The sequence below is a fragment of the Sprattus sprattus genome (genome assembly GCF_963457725.1).
Source record: "Sprattus sprattus genome assembly, chromosome: 9".
Classification (NCBI taxonomy): Eukaryota; Metazoa; Chordata; class Actinopteri; order Clupeiformes; family Clupeidae; genus Sprattus; species Sprattus sprattus.
In genome coordinates, this window is record NC_137928.1 from 29,266,539 (window position 1) to 29,287,942 (window position 21,404).

The 21,404-nt window shown below is 42.0% G+C and overlaps 1 protein-coding gene across 1 annotated transcript; it reads right to left on the reverse strand.

The window, feature by feature from the left end:
• Window positions 1-15,865: 15,865 nt before the first annotated feature.
• cox7a1 (cytochrome c oxidase subunit 7A1) lies at window positions 15,866-21,199 on the reverse strand. Its single transcript, XM_080844452.1, has 4 exons — window positions 21,127-21,199; window positions 17,049-17,135; window positions 16,304-16,388; window positions 15,866-16,041 (listed from the first exon to the last, which is right to left on the reverse strand). The coding sequence occupies exons 1-4, from the start codon at window positions 21,139-21,141 to the stop codon at window positions 15,980-15,982; spliced, it is 249 nt and encodes an 82-aa protein (XP_080700578.1). The 5' UTR covers window positions 21,142-21,199; the 3' UTR covers window positions 15,866-15,979.
• Between the last annotated feature and the right edge of the window lie 205 nt (window positions 21,200-21,404).

The following is a 21,404-nucleotide window of genomic DNA, read 5'->3' on the forward strand; positions in this document are numbered from 1 at the left end:
AGTGTCAGTCGTCTTAGCAGACGCTTCAGCAGGGAGACGAACCTACAATCTTCTCATCACTATACTGCTTCTCCTTACTAAACTGCTTCTCTACCTCCTACACCACTGTCGGCTGATAGTGAGAAGTTTATTTATTAGGTATTTGTGCGGCCCTTACAATTCATTATTATTTATTATTATTAGTTAAGGCACTCTACAGGTAATATTGGCATGGCCCTTACATACACGGACCAGTTTAGGCATTGTAGAGGAAATATTGGCATGGCCCTTACATCTACGGAGCAGTTAAGGCACTGTAGAGGTAATATTGGCATGGCCCTTATATCTACCGACCAGTTAAGGCACTTTACAGGTAATATTGGCATGGCCCTTACATCTACCAACCAGTTAAGGCACTTTACAGGTAATATTGGCATGGCCCTTACATCTACGGACCAGTTAAACCACTGTACCTAATATTGGCATGGCCCTTACATCTACGGAGCCGTTAAGGCACTGTACAGGTACAGGTATTGGCATTGGCCACGCTCAAGGGCCACGCTGCTATTGGTCAATCTGCGATTTCGACTTCCGGGTCCAAAAAATATGCGCATTTTCAGCGCTTGCATGTCAAGAAACTAAATTAGTAGGTTTCACTCGATAAAATGGTACACAATTAGAGGTTAGGTTTCAGTCGATAAAATAAGAAATAAATATATTGTTTTTTGCATTTATTCTTTTAGGAGACGTATCAGCAGGGAGATGGGAAAGTGCCTTAACTGGTAGGTAGATGTAAGGGCCATGCCAATATTACCTGTAAAGTGCCTTAACTGGTCGGTAGATATAAGGGCCATGCCAATATTACCTCTACAGTGCCTTAACTGCTCCGTAGATGTAAGGGCCATGCCAATATTACCTGTAAAGTGCCTTAACTGTTCGGTAGATATAAGGGCCATGCCAATATTACCTCTACAGTGCCTTAACTGCTCTGTAAGGGCCATGCCAATATTACCTGTAAAGTGCCTTAACTGGTCGGTAGATATAAGGGCCATGCCAATATTACCTGTACAGTGCCTTAACTGGTCGGTAGATGTAAGGGCCATGCCAATATTACCTGAACGGTGCTTTAACTGGTCCGTAGATGTAAGGGCCATGCCAATATTGCTGAAAATGCGCATATTTTTTGGACCCGGAAGTCGAAATCGCAGATTGACCAATAGCAGCTTGGCCCTTGAGCGTGGCCGATTGGCCAGAAAATGGAGATAAACATACCTCCTTTAGTGGTACTTTATGGGGCGCCTTTTGTAAAATGTCACACGTTCTAAAATCTTGCTCAGTTTTGATACATTTAGTATTATCATATGGGGGAAAAAAGCATGACAATATTTATATGTCACTTTTTCAAGAGAGATGAATTATGTAAATTCATGCAGTAACTTTTCCAAGGATAACGTTTGGCAGTAAAACAAAGTTGTTGAATAATATAAATGTTTCATCTAAATGTAAATGTTAAATATAAATGTAAATGTTAAATATAAACGTAAATGTTCGATGTATTATATAAATGTTAAATATAAGTGTTAAATATAAACGTAAATGTTAGATGTTATATATAAATGTTAAATATAAGTGTTAAATGTAAATACAAAATGTAAATGTTAAATGTTCAGTCTACATGTCAGACTTGAAGACAGAACCTTACAATATTTACAGTAATTGGCTTTCATAGTAGTCATGTCAGAGTTACCAACTTGCGGGCAAGAAATACACTCCACACCTGTCTACCACTAGAACTTATACAGGAACTGACCATCTTTCATTCAATATTATTTAATATCTCCCCTTCAAAATGGTCTGACTTAGGTAGTAAAATTCTAGACAGTTGTTGCTCGGTTGGCTGTTCAAATCGGCGAGGAGACAAGCCCGGATTGTGTATTCATTATTAAAACCCGCTCACGTTGTTGCCAGCTGATTGTAGATGTCTTGTGTCAACTTTTCACAGACATGCAGTAAAGGAGCCTTATTTTTGGAGCTTGCAATACAAGCAGTAACCCTGTTTTGGTCCCCTCATTCATCAGAATAACTACCTAAAAGGGGAATAGATCAAGAAATAAAGTCAAGAAACAAAGCATCAACACAATTCAAATTGGATTACCAGGCTTCTGCTGCGAGATTGTGACAAGTAGCCTACCTAAGCAAGTAGGCTTAGCTACTGTATTTCGTCATCCAACTATACTACAATGCCAGTAGAAAATATATGGGAAGATAATTTCAGTTGTCATTCGCCAGAACAGGTGGTTGTACTTGTGTTAACCAGGAAATGTTGTCAAATGATAAAGAACAGCGTTGGATAAAGGCTCGCTAGCTGGTAGCTGACTATTCAATGGCAATCATCTTTGCTCTGATAATGAAAATGTTTTTTTTTTTTGTTTCACCTTCCGGAAAACTTCGTTATGATCCCATCCCCTTCTGAAAATAAAATTACTATCTGTGCTTTTGTAGGCTTTCAGTTTTTGAGATGGTAGGGGGACGGATTTTCTATTAGATGTAAATATCTCCAAACTGGAGCTCCGGCAGGGACTTCGAAAAGTTATGGAAATGAAAAATATCAGCGGGTGCAGCAAAGGGACCACAAGTTCCCAAAATGTAATTTATTTTCTAGATATCTCTGTCTGACTATTGTGGTATGGAGCTAAGTTCCGGTATTCAATAAGAGGAGTAGCGCACGATGCGAGTCGCCTCACCTGGTGAATGAGAGCGGTGTGAAGTTGGCCCAAATACCGAAATGAAACAGGAACTAGCGCTTTAGGCTAATAGTTAGCATTTTTTCAGAATAAAAGTTTTCGGTTTTCAAGAAAGTATAAATAATAATAAAATAATCTGTTGGCTAAATTGTCGAACAATGAACACATATCACGTCTAAAGCACATATTACAATATATATCACAAAATCTAACAGAAAAGGTGTCATATCATTAAAACAATTAAAGATTAAGTAACCTATGAGCCCAACTGAACACACCTGCTGGTTTAAAGTTGTTGGGCTGAGAAAATTACAAATTGTCTCCCCTAATATGGGGCATACATCTCTTCAGCGGAACTTCTACTAACACATTCTGAAATAAAAATTGGGGAATTGTCGTCTTTGCAACGTCCAGAACCAATAAACCGAACGGCCTATGGACCTCCCTAGGCTCACTATAATACAGCTGCTGGATTAAAGTTGTTGGGCTGAGAAAACTACAAATTGTCTCCCCTAATATGGGGCATACATCTCTTCAGCAGAACTTCTACTAACACATTCTGAAATAAAAATTGGGGAATTGTCGTCTTTGCAACGTCCAGAACCAATAAACCACACGGCCTATTGACCTCCATAGGCTCACTATAATACAGCTGCTGGATTAAAGTTGTTGGGCTGAGAAAACTACAAATTGTCACCCCTAATATGGGGCATACATCTCTTCAGCAGAACTTCTACTAACACATTCTGAAATAAAAATTGGGGAATTGTCGTCTTTGCAACGTCCAGAACCAATAAACCGAACGGCCTATGGACCTCCCTAGGCTCACTTTAATACAGCTGCTGGATTAAAGTTGTTGGGCTGAGAAAACTACAAATTGTCACCCCTAATATGGGGCATACATCTCTTCAGCAGAACTTTTACTAACACATTCTGAAATAAAAATTGGGAAACGTTCATTCTGTGATTTATAGCCTATGTGTATGGACATAGGCTATGTGGACGTGTAAGGCCGAAAATATGACTCTGATGATATGTTCTGTTTTTTGTGTATGGACGTTCGCGAATAGAAAATATGACTCGGTGTGCACAAGTTTGTTCTGTTGTTTGTGTATGGACGTTCGCGAATATCAATGCCATCAATGCCAGTGTAACAGGTTTAAAGTATAACTAATATGTGTGCAATCTTTCATTTAATATTTTGTGTAATATAAGTTTTATTTCACCAAAATCTTGTTTGCTTTTATGATAGCTATGATTGCATTATTATTTCTTGAGTAAGTGCGCCCTCTATTGGCTGGTTTGGTTGTTATAGGCTGTAGTTACGTGCCAGGCTCAGTCTATGTTTTGCCATGCAACAAAAGGTACGTGTTCATAGTGTGGTCATATTAATATAATGTTAGTTAGTAATATATGTGTTTTAGCGTACATGTTGGTGCACACGGTGGTTCATGAGTATGTATTGTGATAAGAATATAGGGTTGGTAAGTTTGTTTTGGGATTTGGGGATATATTTGCTGGTTTAAGATATATTTTTACATATAGCTAACCTCGTGTGTTACCTATTTAATTGTATGCTAGTTTTCGTTTTTCTGTCGTTTTGTAGTGTAGTGTATATGTTTCAGTTGTCCTTTTCTTTTGTCTGTCTATGTTTTGCCATGCAACAAAAGGCATTCTACAAACTGGAAGTTGCAATAAAGCTACTGGAAAGAACTTCAGCGTCCTGTTAGATATTGTGCACCAGAACACAACGCAGTAGTCAGCGAGGTTAGACCACGCCGGCTACATTGGTGCCGTGACCCGGATGACATCGCTTCAGATCATCGCCAGGATGATTGCCGCTGGTTGCTGTGACGAATAAGAACCTCTTCAGGACGTTGACAAGTACACGAGCGAATGTTAATGTGTAAATTGTAACTCTTAATTGCTTATATATCAGCTAGTATAATTTTACATTGTGATTTATTTTTTTTCTATTCATATTTGAATTTGCTAGTAATTCATATATTATTGCCATAGCCTAATACATCACCACTTTTGCAAAAATGGCTGATGGTGAGGATGTAAAGACACCAATGGGCTGGGGGGGTATTGGTTTAGTAAGCTTAGGTAGGGGCCAGTTTATGAGGGATGAGAGCACGCCGGTTAGAGGTGCTGGTGCACTGGGCAAACCTGGGCTCTCGTCCACACGAGTACATACTGATGCACAGTCCCCCGCACCGCATGCACGTAGGTTAGGGTATGTCTCAGACATTGGGAGTGGTGTTAGTCCAGTGGGTCCCCCTGTATTCTCATACACTCAAACGCACACAGATGAGCACTCTCCACGTCAGCCAGTGTTTAGTCCAGATGTGAGCTCCTCAGACCTAGGGAGTCTCATTACACAGTTAGCTCACGAAATAGGAGAGAATATTGCTAGCCAGCTAAAGAGATCTGTTAGTAGTGCAGATAGCCAAACCACTCCTACACCTAGTCTGAATTTAGGACATGGACAGACTGACTTGAACATGACTGGAGTAAAGTTAGTTATGAAGACAGATGTCAAAGAGCCACCGTACTTCAGGGGTGATGGAACGGACAAACACACAGTGCATGAGTGGGAAGAGATTATGAGTGTCTACTTGAATAAGAGGGGTGTGTCTCCACGAGAACAGTCCCAGGAGATAATGTCTAGACTAATGGGAAAGGCTAGAGACATTGTTAAAGTTACACTGTGCAGCATGCCATCGCTGCGGCCAACTGATGACTCCAAGCTTGTCTTTGATATTCTGAAACAACATTTCAGTGAGATAAGCTACTCTTCGATGCCTCTAGCAGATTTTTATAACACTCTTCCTCTGGCCAGGGAGAGTCCGATGGACTACTGGATACGCTTGAATAAGGCTGTGGATGTCGCGGATGAGTGTCTGAGAAGGCAGGGGCGAAACATTGAGGATCCCTCTCACGAGGTAACAATGATGTTGGTGAAACACTGTCCTGACCCTGCTCTTGCAAGTGTCCTAAAGTGCAAAATAGCAGAGAAGTGGACAGCGGATGAGATTCAGGAACACCTCATTGAACATCAGAGAGAGGTAAGAACAATATCTCAAGCCAAAGCTTACCGGCCACAGAACATTGGTGCACATGCTCAGGCATCAGTAAGAGAGACAGTCACTGCCAATAACACCACAGACCTGACCTGCTACTCAAGGGCTATTTCACGCACCAGTGACAGTTAATGGCTGTACTCAGTTACAAGGGCTCCTCGATACAGGGTCAATGGCTTGCACTATGAGTGAAGAGGCGGAGCAGCGGCTGCTATCAGATAGCGTCCTGACCCAACAGCAAGAACTCACGCAGCGCATCATCCTTGTCGGCTGTGGAGGAGTACAGGTGAGCCCCAAGTGCATGTACGACATTGAACTGAGTCTGTATGGGGTGAAGTGCATGGTGCCAGTCCTTGTGGTCACTGGTCAGAAAGATGACGTCATAGTAGGCACCAACATGCTGAAATATGTGCTTCATCAGCTGAAAAATGAGAAGAATTATTGGACACTTATTTCACGCAACACACAGGGCTCTTCAGACGGCGAACAGTTTTTGGAGATGATGGCAAGCCTTACGAGATGGAGGGGTGAAGATGTGCCAGAAAAAGTTGGGACAGTGAAGCTTACTCAGGCGGTGACTCTCCTCCCCAAACAAGAGTACCTACTGTGGGGTAGACTGCCAAGTAACGTGCCCAAGTCACCTGGGAGCACAGTCATTGTGGAGCCTACCACTTCCAGGTGTGTGCCTCGGGGCATCATGGTGGGGAGAGTGGTCACGCCGCTGTGGGGAGATGGCTGGACCCCTATGAAAATCACCAACATCACCGACAAACCACTCACCCTTAGAAAGAACAGCAAGCTGGCAGACGTCTCTCCATGTGTCGCGGCTGAAGACTTTACACTGTTCCAGGGTTCCTCTCAGATTGACGATGGCTGTGTTGAAGTGACTCATGTGAAACAGGACGACAACACTGATTTGAAAGACAGGCTGTAGAAGTCTGGTCTGAGAGATGTTGACATTGACCATTGTGAAGCGAGCCCCTCCACCAAGCTTCAACTTGTGACATTGCTGGAGAAGTATCAGGACGTATTCTCAAAGCACCATCTAGACTGCGGGAAAGCCAAGGGCTTTGTGCATAGAGTCCGCCTCACTGACGACCGTCCTTTCCGTCTTCCCTATCGCAGAGTGCCGCCAGCCCATTATCAAAAGCTGCGTCAAACCCTCACTGAGATGGAAGAGCAGGGAATCATACAGAAATCAATGAGTGAATATGCTTCCCCGCTCGTGATGGTTTGGAAGAAGAATGGCGATCTTCGTATATGCACAGACTTTCGATGGCTGAACGCGAGAACCATCAAGGATGCTCATCCTTTGCCCCATCAATCTGACTGCTTGGCTGCCCTTGGCGGTAACACTGTCTTCAGCACCATGGACCTTACATCTGGTTTTTATAACCTGCCCATGCATGAGGAGGACAAAAAATACACCGCCTTCACATCACCACTAGGCCTGCATGAGTATAACCGAATGCCGCAGGGTCTTTGCAACAGTCCGGCGTCCTTCATGAGGATGATGTTAAGCATCTTTGGCGAACTTAACTTCAGCAGTCTTTTATGCTACCTAGATGACCTCTTGATTTTTGCCCCCTCTGAACAGCAGGCCCTCAGCAGGTTGGAGGTTGTTTTTCAGAGGCTGAAAGAGCACAACCTGAAGTTGAGTCCGAAAAAGTGCCATCTGTTGCGGAGGTCCGTGAAGTTCCTCGGACACATTGTTGACGGTGACGGTGTTGCTGTTGACCCTGAAAAAGTTGAGGTCATCGCCAAAATGTCGAAGAAGGACTTGATGGAAAACGATTGCTGCACTCCTTCAGTCCGCAGAGTGAAGTCGTTCCTGGGGATGGTATTTTATTACCAGCACTTCATACCAAATTGCTCCTCTATCGCAAAACCCCTGTTCGGCCTCACAGCTGGCCAGAAACGGAGAGGAAAGGCCGGAAAGTACACCCAGAATCCAGGAGTCTACAGAAAGCTCAAACCTGCAGACTGGACCCCTGACTGCGACTCCGCCTTCGCCAGCCTCAAGGAGAAGCTCCTGAACTGTGCGGTTCTCACCCATCCAGACTTCTCTAAGCCACTGGTTCTGGCCATCGATGCTTCTCTTGACGGCCTTGGGGCAGTTCTGTCTCAGATACCAGAGGGGGAAATGAAGGCACGTCCAATCGCCTTTGCGAGCAAGACCCTCACTGGCTCACAGAAGAGGTATCCTGCCCACCGCCTAGAATTCTTGGCGCTCAAGTGGAGTGTTTGCGAAAAATTCAGTCACTGGTTGAAGGGCCATACTTTTACAGTGTGGACTGACAATAATCCTTTAACTTATATAATGACAAAACCAAAACTTGACGCTTACGAACAAAGGTGGGTGGCAAAGCTTTCCCCATACACATTCAGTATCAAACACATCCCTGGGATAAGGAACATCGTGGCGGATGCCCTAAGTAGAGATCCTTTTGCCAAGTCAGTGAGCCAAAGGTTGATCAGCGAGCCGTATGAAGGTCTGTGTGCTGAAGCGGAGGGAACAAAGGAGGAGAAAGTCCAGGATCTCTTTCGCTGCAAGGTCCAGTGTCTCCGGACAGATGATGCAGGCTGTGGCTTGACCATGGACACCACTGAAGACACACTGGCTGGTAGTCAAGAACCCTCACATGTGAGATCTGCTTTTGAAGCTCATGTAGAGTGGGAAAAGGGAGCAGAGATAAGAGCAACTCAATTTTTCAAGGCTCTTCCTCAGGCGGTGCCCTCAGAACAAGACACAGCTCAAGCCCTCTCCATCGGCGAGCTTAGGTACAGCCAGGAAACGGATCCAGTCATCAGGGAGATCCTTCCACTCATTTTGAGGGGTGAGCCACCACCTAGGCGAGGGAGAAGTAGGTTGACTGCTACAGTGCAGACATTGTGCAAGCAGTGGCATCACCTGAAAGTCCAGGACGGAGTCCTATACAGGATGACTAAAGACCCTTTAAGCAAAGAGAAGAGGTATCAGTTTGTGCTGCCTGTTAGCTTGAAGGCCAAGGCTCTTGCTGGTGTGCATGATCTCGCTGGGCATCAAGGACAAGCTAGAACAGCACACCTTGCCCGACAGCGCTTCTTCTGGCCGCATATGGGAAGAGACATCAAGGAGTATGTGAAATGCTGCCAACGCTGTATCCTTGCAAAGACTCCTGAACCAGCTGCCCGAGCCCCCTTGGAGAGCATTCGCACTTCAGCACCCATGGAACTGGTGTGCATTGATTTTTGGAGTGCTGAGGACAGTAAGCAAAAATCTGTGGATGTGTTGGTCATAACAGACCACTTCACAAAATTGGCCCATGCGTTCCCCTGTGTCAACCAGACTGCAAAGCAAATAGCAAAGAAGTTATGGGATAACATGTTCTGCATCTATGGTTTTCCAGAGCGGATACATTCCGATCAGGGAGCCAATTTTGAAAGCAAACTCATTGCCGAACTCCTCAGCCTCACAGGGATTACCAAGTCACACACAACAGCATACCATCCCATGGGTAATGGACAAACCGAAAGGTTCAATAGGACGCTTGGCAGTATGTTGCGTGCCTTACCACTAACAGCCAAACAACACTGGGCTCAACAGATACAAACTTTGACCTTTGCTTATAATGCCACCATGCATGAAACAACTGGATATCCTCCATTCTACTTGATGTACGGTCGAGTCCCCAGACTCCCGGTAGATATGGTCTTCAAACAAGTCCTGAAGGATCCAGTCGTGGTGAATTATAAGACTTATGCAGAGAAGTTGATGGGGAACCTCCATGTGGCTGCCGGCATAGCTCAGCAGCATGCGAGGAAAGAACAGCAGCATCAAGCTGATGGCTACAATAAGAGAGTCCGTGGAACCCACTTGAACGTTGGCGACCGAGTTCTGCTAGCCAATAAAACGGAGAGGGGGAAGAGGAAGCTAGCGGACAAGTGGGAGCCCACCATGTATACCATCATAGACCGGAACCCTCAGACTCACGTTTACAAAGTCAGGGATGAGAGTGGGAAAAACAAAGTCGTCCATCGGAACCTGATGTTGGACGTGAGCTTCTTACCTGTCCTGGAACAAAGCAGTGAGGAGCTGAATGAAGATGCCTCAGATGTGGCCAGTGAGTTCCAGCCTCCTTCTGTTGATTCTTTGAGTGGCCTGGCAGTAGACGCTTCTGAGGACCGAACCTATTCGTGGTTAAGCACGTCATCTGATGCTGATGAGTGCGAGGTGGAGGATGAGACACCCCATTCTTTGTCCAGTGACTCTGTTCAACTGACACCCACGAGAAACCAGTCTGATGAGGTCCGAGGTCAAGGGGAAAACGAATCACCTGTAAGAGACTTAATTGTTTCCAGTGTTCCTCCTGACTCACACTTGACTGACTCTGACTTGCCAACCGAGGCTCTTGATTTAGGCGAGGCAGTGCACCCGAATGTCTGCTCACCTGTTACAATAGCTGATAGTCAGATACCTACACAAGCACAAGGGCCTGTTAGACAGGTAGTCAGGACACGTACTGGCAGGGTTGTTAAGGCAGTCAATCGCATGATAGAGAACATGGCGCAAAGACCACTCACCAGGGGTTTTGTTGAAGGGGTTAATAGAAGGTCATTGTCTTTACTCAGTTTATTTTAGATAGAAAAATGATAGAGACTGAGGTGCTGTGGTATAATGTCTTTAAATACCTGCAGAATGACTTGTGTCATGAGTTTGTTCCAAGATGATATATGATGTAAAAGGCATCATTTTACACACTGGAAGAAGCAGTAGGCTGATCACCTGCTGTTTTCTTTTGACTTACATTGTAAGTAGCTTTTATATGCTGTGAATGGGAAATATAGTTCCCTTATCTTTGACTACGTGAACAAGAGCTTTGTTTGTATATTTTTTTGTTTCTTTACTACTCTCTATGCTTTAAGGGATTTTGGCGAAATTAAAGAGGGGTGAATGTAACAGGTTTAAAGTATAACTAATATGTGTGCAATCTTTCATTTAATATTTTGTGTAATATAAGTTTTATTTCACCAAAATCTTGTTTGCTTTTATGATAGCTATGATTGCATTATTATTTCTTGAGGAAGTGCGCCCTCTATTGGCTGGTTTGGTTGTTATAGGCTGTAGTTACGTGCCAGGCTCAGTCTATGTTTTGCCATGCAACAAAAGGTACGTGTTCATAGTGTGGTCATATTAATATAATGTTAGTTAGTAATATATGTGTTTTAGCGTACATGTTGGTGCACACGGTGGTTCATGAGTATGTATTGTGATAAGAATATAGGGTTGGTAAGTTTGTTTTGGGATTTGGGGATATATTTGCTGGTTTAAGATATATTTTTACATATAGCTAACCTCGTGTGTTACCTATTTAATTGTATGCTAGTTTTCGTTTTTCTGTCGTTTTGTAGTGTAGTGTATATGTTTCAGTTGTCCTTTTCTTTTGTCTGTCTATGTTTTGCCATGCAACAAAAGGCATTCTACAAACTGGAAGTTGCAATAAAGCTACTGGAAAGAACTTCAGCGTCCTGTTAGATATTGTGCACCAGAACACAACGCAGTAGTCAGCGAGGTTAGACCACGCCGGCTACACCAGCAATAAGATAAAAAAAACAGTCATAAAACAGTCCGCAACATAAGATACAACACAAAACAGTCCGCAACATAAGATACAACACAAACATTAAACAGTCCGTTAGTACGCTGAACAGTCCACAACATAACAGTCATACGTTGGACTACTAATTTGATGACCATTCACCCGTTTTTCGCTGGAAATATCCCGTAACCCGGAAGTACGCAATTCTTATTTGGGCGTCTTTGGGCCAACTTCACACTGCTGTGAATGAGACGCGCATTGCATGCGATCTGAGGCGTAGCGCACGAAGCGAGTCGCTCGAGGCGCATAGCCTATACTATAAACGTGGTTGAGACGGCGCACATAGCCTACTATAAACGTGGTTGAGACTCTTATTAAAGCTCTTACTCATTCTCGTGGTTGAAAGTCGGTAACAAGTCACGATAAACGTTGTTGAGCCACTTATTAAAGATCTTACTCATTCTCGTGGTTGAAAGTTGGTAACAAAACAGAGTCAGTAACAAAACAGACAAATAGCTACACGGTCAAGCCATGTCATTTATTTCTTAAAAGTTATTGATAGAAATAGAAAATACACACTCACAAAAACAAATAAAGACGTGTAAATCACCCTGTCCATTGTCTTTGAGGTTTGTCCCTGGCCATTGTCTGACCATTGTCTTTACACCTTTGACTGAGGTGCCCCAATGTGTTTACACCTCTCTCATCAATATGCATAGTGCTCTAGGTGAAGAATAGAGTCATTTTCTAAGTTACTTATTATTAGTAGAAACCACAAACAGTTTCTGAGTGCTAAACTCACCTATGTGGACCAACACCTCTGTTTACAAGGTTCAGAGTAAAAAAGAAAACTTCCAAAATATGTACAATGTGTTTTTGTACAAAGTCTGAGCACCTCTAAAACAAGATTCAATTTTAGTGTCTTTAGATTTAACTTTAATAAAACACTTTTTAATACATTCCTTTTATTGTATTATTGCTGAGGTGTTCTAGAATATTCATTTATTCATTTTAATAAAACACTTTTTTTACTACATTCCTTTTACTGTGATTGTATTATTGCTGAGTTGTTCTAGTGTATTCATATACAGTGGGGAAAATAAGTATTTGAACCCCTTGCGATTTCACAAGTTTGGCCACTTGCAAAGAAATATGTGATCTATAATTGTAATGGTAGGTGTATATTAACAGTGAGAAACAGAATATCAACAAAAAAATCCAGAAAAATGCATTTTATAACATTTATGACTTTATTTGCATTTGATGCAAAAAATAAGTATTTGAACCCCCAAAACTGACTGACAAAAAAGACTTAGTACTTGGTGGAATAACCCTTATTGGCAAGCACAGACATCAGACGTTTCTTGTAGTTGGTCACCAGGTTTACAAACATCTCAGGAGGGATTTTGGTCCACTCCTCTTTCCAGATCCTCTCCAAATCTTTAAGGTTGTGTTTTCAATGGGAGGGAATGAGGGAATGAGGTTCAAGCCCAATATTCCACGTTACATGGCCCCATACATAGTCCCCTTGATGCAGTGGAGTCGTCCTGTACCCTTGACAGAGAAACAGCCCCAAAGCATAATGTTTCCACCTCCATGCTTGATGGTGGGTATGATGTACTCTTGGGGTCATATTCAGCATTCCCCCCCCTGTCAAACACGGCAAGTCGAGTTGATGCCAAAGAGCTTGATTTTGGTATCATCTGACCACATTCTGTCTCCCAATCCTCCCTAGAATCATTCAAGTGTGCAATGGTAAACTTCAGATGGCCCTGTACATGCGCTTCCTTTAGCAGGGGGACCTTGCAAGTGCTGCAGTACTTCAAAAAATGATGGCGTGGTGTGTTGCCAATGGTTTTCTTGGTGACTCTGGTCCCAGCTGCCTTGAGATCATTCACAAGCTCCCCCTGTGTAGTTCTTGGGTTATTCTGCACCTTTCGAATGATCACTGATTCCGCACGAGGGGATATCTTGCATGGAGCCCCAGACCTAGAGCGGGTGACAGTTGTTTGGTGTTGCTTCCATTTATGAATAATCGCACCAATAGTTATCTGCTTCTCACCAAGCTGCTTGCCGGTGGTTTTGTAGCCCATTCCAGCCTTGTGCAGGTCTACAATCTTATCTCTGACGTCCTTGGACAGCTCTTTGGTCGTGCCCATGGTGGTGAGGTTGAAGGTGTGAAGTATGATTCTTTGGACAGGTTTCTTTTATACAGGTCACCAGTTGAGATCAGGTATACCTTGTTAGACCTAATCAGGTATACCTTGTTAGACCTAATGAGGACTAATCTGTGTGCTTTTTGGGCACATAACTGGCCATTGGGAGCCAGAATTCTTGCTGTTTACTTGGGGGTTCAAATACTTATTTTTTGCATCAAATGCAAATAAAGTCATAAATCTTATAAAATGCAGTTTTCTGGATTTTTTGTTGATATTCTGTTTCTCACTGTTAAAATACACCTACCATTAAAATTCTAGATCACACATTTCTTTGCAAGTGGCCAAACTTGCGAAGTCGGCAGGGGTTCAAATACTTATTTTCCCCACTGTAAGTAGATTCTACTTATTTAAAATTGTTGTCCCTATTCATTGTATTCATATCATACCATGCCTCTTACCTCATATTCATTGAATATCATATCATGCCTCTTACCTCATATTCATTGTATATATATCATATCATGCCTCTTACCTCATATTCATTGTACTTATATCTTATTATGCCTCTTACCTCATTCATAACTTCTATTGCTACCTTCACATGTTCTTCTGCATCAGCACTTTGCATATACCTATATCATATCTGCACTAATGACCAACTATTGCTGCCAATGTTACTACTGCTCATACCCCATATATTTTGTACTGTCATATCATACTGTATACATCCCATCTATTTATTTTTATATTACCACTATATAAAATAGAATAGCCTACTCTGCACTCTTCTGCTATCTGTACTTCTGGTTAGAATCCGTTGCCTCAATACTTGTACTCTGTGTAATGACAATAAAGTTGCCATTTGTGTCTTGTTATCATTGTCAACTTGTGGGAGTTGTATTGTTAAACGGTGAGTACTTTGGTAGATTCAAGTGTAAACTTTGAATACAAATGCTATAGTACAACTTCTATGCATTATCTGTAAGGTTGTGAGTGTGCAGTGGTAATGTAAGTTTGATTCGTTTTCGTTTTTTTCGTGGAAATAACTGACATTGCTTGACCGTGTAGCTATTTGTTTAGTTTCTTTAAAGAAATAAATGACATTGCTTGACCGTTTAGCTATTTGTTTTGTCTCTGTGAGAATGAGTAAAAGCTTTAATAACAGTCAATGCAATGCGCGCAATGCGCCTCGAGCGACTCGCTTCGTGCGCTACGCCTCAGATCGCATGCAATGCGTGTCTTATTCACCAGGTGAGGCGACTCGCATCGTGCGCTACTCCTCTTATTGAATACTAGTTCTTACCTGTGGTATGATCTGTGTTTGATGGCGATCGTAGTTGAGTAGGCTGCGCTACTCGAAGATATCCACTGTTGGTCGACATCTCCGCTGTTCAGCTGTTCTTTTTGCCCGCAAGGTACCCATTGTAGTCCCGTGACTGAAAGCTATGAATTACCGTAAATATTGCAATGTTTTGTCAAGTCTGACATGCAGACTGAACATTTACATTTACATTCACATTTAACATTTACATTTAGCACTTGATATTTGTATTTACATTTAACATTTACATTTAACACTTATATTTAACATTTATATATAGCATTGAACATTTACGTTTATATTTAACATTTAAGTTTACACTTAACATTTACATTTATATTTAACATTTACATTTAACATTAACATTCAGATGAAAGATTCATATTATTTAACAACTTTGTGTTACTGCCAAAAACTATCCTTGGAAAAGTTATCGCATGAATTTACATGAATTTCTCTCTAAATGTTTGAAAAAGTGACATTTGAATATTGTCGTGCTTTTTTCCCCCATATGATAATGCTAAATGTACCAAAACTGAGAAGGATTTTAGAACGTGCAACATTTTACAAACGCAGCCCCATAGTACTTGCCCTCTAATATGACCACCTTCCCAAGACAGTGCAGTTTTTCTCTGGATATCAGCCTCATTGTGTGTGTTTTAAAATGCCTGTGATTACTATAGGTGGCACTGAATGTAATGACTGCTGAACCATCTCCAGGACACCAAAGATGGTTTTGTTGACCTCTGGCTTTTTAAAACATGAGCCCACAATATGATGGTCATATTAGCTTGCATGCCAATATAATTCCTTCACATACATGTTTGGAGTTCAGTGTATCATTCTGAAACTAGTAATGGAACATGACCTATCTGAGAATCCATTGCTCTCTATTGCTATCTATTAGCTCTTGCTGTGCCATTTCTTTGTTGTCTTTCTTTGAATGTCTTTCTTATTTTGATTAATTGATTGCTTAATACATGAGAGATAGACTGTGGCTGGCAGACATATCTTTATTTACACATAATTGTATATGTCAAAATAATTTTGGCAAGAAAAAAGAATGAAGAACAATAGAATACAACAGAAATGAGGCTGTGATGGTGGCCTTTTAATTCTTCTTAGTCTTGGGCAGGCTGGCAAAAAGAAGCCAGTACAAGGAATACCCTGTGCCTGAAACAACAGCAGAACAGCACATTTTGATAGTTGCTGGTCATAGAATGTAATGGACTAGGTAACTAGAAATAGTATGTTTACCATGGTGTATATAAAGCAGTGATATAGTAGGACCTGTTGTACCTTCATGTCATGAAAATATATCTTTACATATGTATATTATTTCCAAATTATTAAGAGAATAATCTACTGGTGACTATTACTTTGTAAGCCATGCATGGATTAGTCACTGAATATGGCCAAATAAAAGATCCATTACCTGCAAGGGTTAAAGTCATGGTAAGTCGGTAAAGCAGGACATCAGTGGTTCCACCCTTGATGTGAATAGGCAGTCCATTGTCCGCCTGTGACATAGTAATCAATGTTAAACTCTACACCTTCAAAGATACAGAATTAGAAAATACTTCATCAGAACACTGGCGTGATGGATACAGCACTGTAACATGAGACAACTAAGAGGAGCTGTCTATAGAGTCCAAAATCTGCTTTCTTTGAACATCACGGTACATTCCTACTGGTCAGTGGACCCACTGTGTATACCTGCTCTCTCTGTCCCAAAGCTGGCTATGACCAATTTTGTGCCCTAGGCAAGATTGGAGCTGGTGCAGCTTGTATCCCAGCTAATTCCACCACCAATCATTGTGTTCATACACTTACACAGACACACTGCATAGCTTCATGTCTTTGAGAATTTCTTTCTCTAAACAAACCCCCACACAAAGACAATGAGCACTGGATGCTACACCACTGCAAACAGCAAACACACCCCATTGCTTAAGTGACCAGGCCAGGGTTACTCCCCAACCCATCCAGCTGCTTAGAGTTGAACACTGGGCCTCTTCACAGACCTTGTCCTCTCGAACACTGATTATGCTGTAAATATTGTTCACTTTTCTTGATAACGTCTAAAGATTTAGCCACCACAACAGCTTCCAATATTGTTTTAGTAATGAAATATAAATTTTTGTATTGAGTCTCTGACTATTGAACGCTGATGCTCTCACCTGGAAAAGCTTCTGATGCTCTGCCACATTGTTCTTCAGCTGCCTAGTGGTCGAGCTGAACGCCCGGTAGCCCACTCGGGGGATAGTCTGGAACACATTCACATATGAAACAGGGATGCAGGTAACATAAAACTGCATATAAAGCACCATAAGAAAGACCAAACCATCAGGGCATTCACCAAATGAGCATTGAAATAAACACATTGTTGGAGTGAGGAGGACACAAAGCAACCACTACTTGGGTTTCATTTCTGAACGTCTCCATTCCCTCAGGGGGGCTCTGGGATATATTGCACGATTCATGCCAAACAGAACAGAACAACAAACAACAATGGTAAAGCGCCCTAGAATACAACAGAAATGAGGCTGTGATGGTGGCCGTTTAATCCTTCTTAGTCTTGGGCATGCTGGCAAAAAGAAGCCAGTATAAGGAAAGCCCTGTGCCTGAAACAACAGCAGAACAGCACATTTAGATAGTTGCTGATTATAGAATGTAATGGACTAGGTAACTAGATATAGTATGTGTACTATGGTGTGTATAAAGCAGTGTTTTAGTGGGACATTGTTGACAAATCTTCTTGAGCAAGGAATCTGGCTTCTACCGCTCTTCTACCGATCTCTTTAGCCATCTGAGTGGTCAACCAGTGACACATGAACTTCTTCCAGGTGATATCGCAAAAACTTTCATGCTGTGAAACAAGTGTCAGAGAGGTGTTTGACAGTCAGACTGGTTACATGGTCTTTGAGTATTAACCAGTGAGATGTTTGAGATTACTGACTAAACCTTTCTGCAGCACTCCATAAAGATCAGATTGCACTGAAGATTATGCTGCACCTGAGAGTGATGCTATGGCTGCCATATGGCATGGACATTCAAATCAAGAATGCATTTTCAGCTCCCAGTTTCTTGCCTTTCATACTACTTGCCATCGTAGCTTTGTCCAATTTCCAGATGGCATATTGTTATATTCCGGTGTATTTCTCATGTACATATCTCTTGTGTATGTACCTCCATCACTTTCAGGCCCTCCTAAGGGACCATGTAGGCCCAGATCCCAGTAAGGTTAACAGGTCACCATAACGTATACTAAAGGCATATGATGCCCGTTGGAGACAGCTCCACTATGTCTGCTTAGGCCCCTCTGTGTATGTGCTGTGTAGCATTCCTCAAAGGTGCCCATTCTATCAGGCCCAAGGGCAAGGGCATCGATGAGCTCATGAGACTGTTTACGTGTTCATATGTGTGTGTGTGTAATCCTTTGGTAGAGATGTTATACATTCTATTTGGCTTACGTAATTATACTGGTTAAATTTGGCTGCGCGCTAGACTCAGGTCGATCAGAGCAAGAATCACGAGAGACGGACACCATCTCCTCTCCAGGACGGATCCACGCAGGCCGCGTGTGCCCTGAAAGAACTCTGCTTCACCGGTACTTTAGATACTTAGACTCAGAAAAGTACTTAGTGATATTTCTTGTCTGCTACAATAAATATCTTTGGCTCTGATCCGAACCACTTCAGCTTCCTTGATTGAGACTCCATTCTACAACCAACGAGACCAGCTTTTGTGATTAAGTGCAGTAGCCTAAATAGAGAAAAGAATCTTACAATAGGAAAGTGTTAAAGGGTGCTTCATCTGTTGTGGACTCACCTGGGAGTAAAGTGATCCACCAATATCACCAATATGTTTCCAACCATTACATGCATCCTTGCTAGACCAACATCATGTTTTCTAATCTAAATAATGTGTAGCAAAAGCAGAAAAGCCTAATCTGAATTTCAGAGTATAATAACCAAGACCATTTCACTACAACCACTGGCTCATTTGATTGTGCTTGCAGATCAAATGTCCTCCTTGGACAGCTTGTCAAGCATATCCACCTTGCCTGTGCATTCTTTCTATATTTAGCACCACTAGGCTTTGAATGTCTCATTGTGATGACCGTTGCCAGGGCTCCGAGTATGAAATTGTTCATAAAATTCTTCCATAAAAAACAATAATAAGCCAATAACCAAACAAAATCCTTTGGTGCAGACTGCATAATGTCAGAGTTGTTGTAAAAACTGTTGTAAAAAAGTATTCAGGTTTACATTGGGGAAACTACTAACTTAGAAGATGTTTGAATCGATTTGTTGAATCCCTATGTAGCATTTAAATAAACACAATACTGGACATTATTGTGTGCATCACCCCCAAAATTGAATGAGCTTCAGTCATTACACGTGTCAAGGTGACAGCAAAGGACCTAGTAGATGTCAGACACATCAACATTGTTCTATATGTACAGTCTGGGGGCCTCAAGGACCTTACCTATGGGGACATTGAAGAGAAGTATGAAGATGAAAGAGAGAGTTGCTGATAGATTTTGAAAGCTGTCCTTGCTGCTCTTCAAATGCTCTAGGCCTGGATGGACACTGGAGATCATCTTGGTCAGTGGTCAGCCATCTTCCTACCCATGATTTACATTGATCCAGGAGATCTTACATCCAGTTCGTTCATGATCACGCAGCTTGCTACCAGGTCACAGCAATTCTAACCTTCGATCAACCACTATGGTGGAAAGCGATGATAATTATTGAAAGTGAAGCACCCGGCAGTCCATTAAAATCTATCAATTTCCAATTTGGTGGATTCCATGTGATCATTGGTCCTTCGATGTCAGGATCAGGCTTGGAAGATATCCTCAAATTAGTGTACACACCAAATACGGTGCCCAAAATGCTCTTTTTTGGCCATTTGAGGTCATTACCTAGTTGATGGAGCACTGAACACCATGCTGGCAGCGAAGGCTTTTCAAGTCAGACTGACCATCCCAAAAAGCTATGCTGTGGACTGGAAGGATGTGTCAAAGTTGACTGAAGATGGTACTATTGCTGATGACAGCAAGGACACACAAAGAGAGACAGCTCCAGATGAACCACTTTCTTATCAGACAGGTGGAGAATCCAGACACAACAGACACCAGGGACTTACCAGAGTAACTAGCAAAAGCCTCAGATCTGAATGACAATGTTATGGCTGCACTGCAAATGCAAGTGAACTACTTCAGTTGATAGCCTAGCATTTGAAGGCAGAGAAGACATCAATGGTAGATGACCAACATAACTCTGGCTACTCTGGCAATCATGGAGATGATTGATCTAGTCCGCGCATCAAATCAAAGAACTGGAAATTGCGAAGAATAAAACTGATCAAAAGACTAACCCGAGGAGAAGTAGGTCTGAAACACAACGTTGGCATAGGTTCTTCCCAAACCTTTAATCTAAAATCAATGCCATGCAAGAACTGTCACGGGTAAATTATAAAACTAGTGCGAAGCACAAGGACTTTAAGTGTGTCTTTCTCCCCTCATGGGACAAAGTGTTGATGAATAACCAACTGAAAACTCAGGTTTACAGGTTCTTTTCTGGCTCTGGCATCGCCAATATAATAGGGTCATATTAGTTTTTAGCAAATGATGAGTGGTTATGCACACTGACTACCATAACAAAGCACAATTCTCACAATACTGGCCCTTATATCTTATTTTCAAAGATAAATGACTGTGATTCCATGCCAAATTGCTTTGTGCTTGTCAAGGACATCAGCTCAAAGATTTGATATGATTAAACTTTTGTCAACCGATCAGCAGACACTCTGGGACACTGGGCATGTCGGTTTGGCTGCCAAAGCTCCCTTGGCTCAGCATCAACACTAAATGTGGAAAGAGCAGTGCAATCGAGGTCGAGACTCTCTGGAAGACGACTGGAGTCAAACTATGGTTAAACATTACAACGCGCCATTGGTTTACTTAATAAAATTACAGTAAATACAAAATTAGCCTTTTATCACAAATACTTCAAAACACTTGAAAGGAAATAACTGGTCAAAATAGAATGACCTTAAGGACCTTGAGATTATTTCTCCGACATATCTCCTTTAGTAAGAGACAAAACGTCCAGAAATGTGCTAAACATGGTAACTAAAGGCACTACTGAAAATCAAAGTTTAATTTTAAATGTTTTAAGTGAAGTTTTACTTCAGAACATTGGTGTATTATACCCTGGGATCTGAAAGTAAAGATAAAAAAGTATTTACCATGAGGACCCTCATGTTCACCACTTGCTTGTGAAAGCTCCTGTAGCTCGTCTGGCTTCAGCTCTCAGAAGGGCACACAAACATACGTCTGGGATTCTGAACCTGGTCCAAGTATGGTCCGCAGCAGAGAACAAACTTCATGACGGCAGAGGCATTTCTTGGAGTTGAGCCCTACTCCAGGGTCATCCCAGTTTCAACTGCTCTATCAGCAGGGTAAGTTTAATCATAAGTCACAATACCATGGACAACAGAAAACAAATCACTAGATCACTATATTT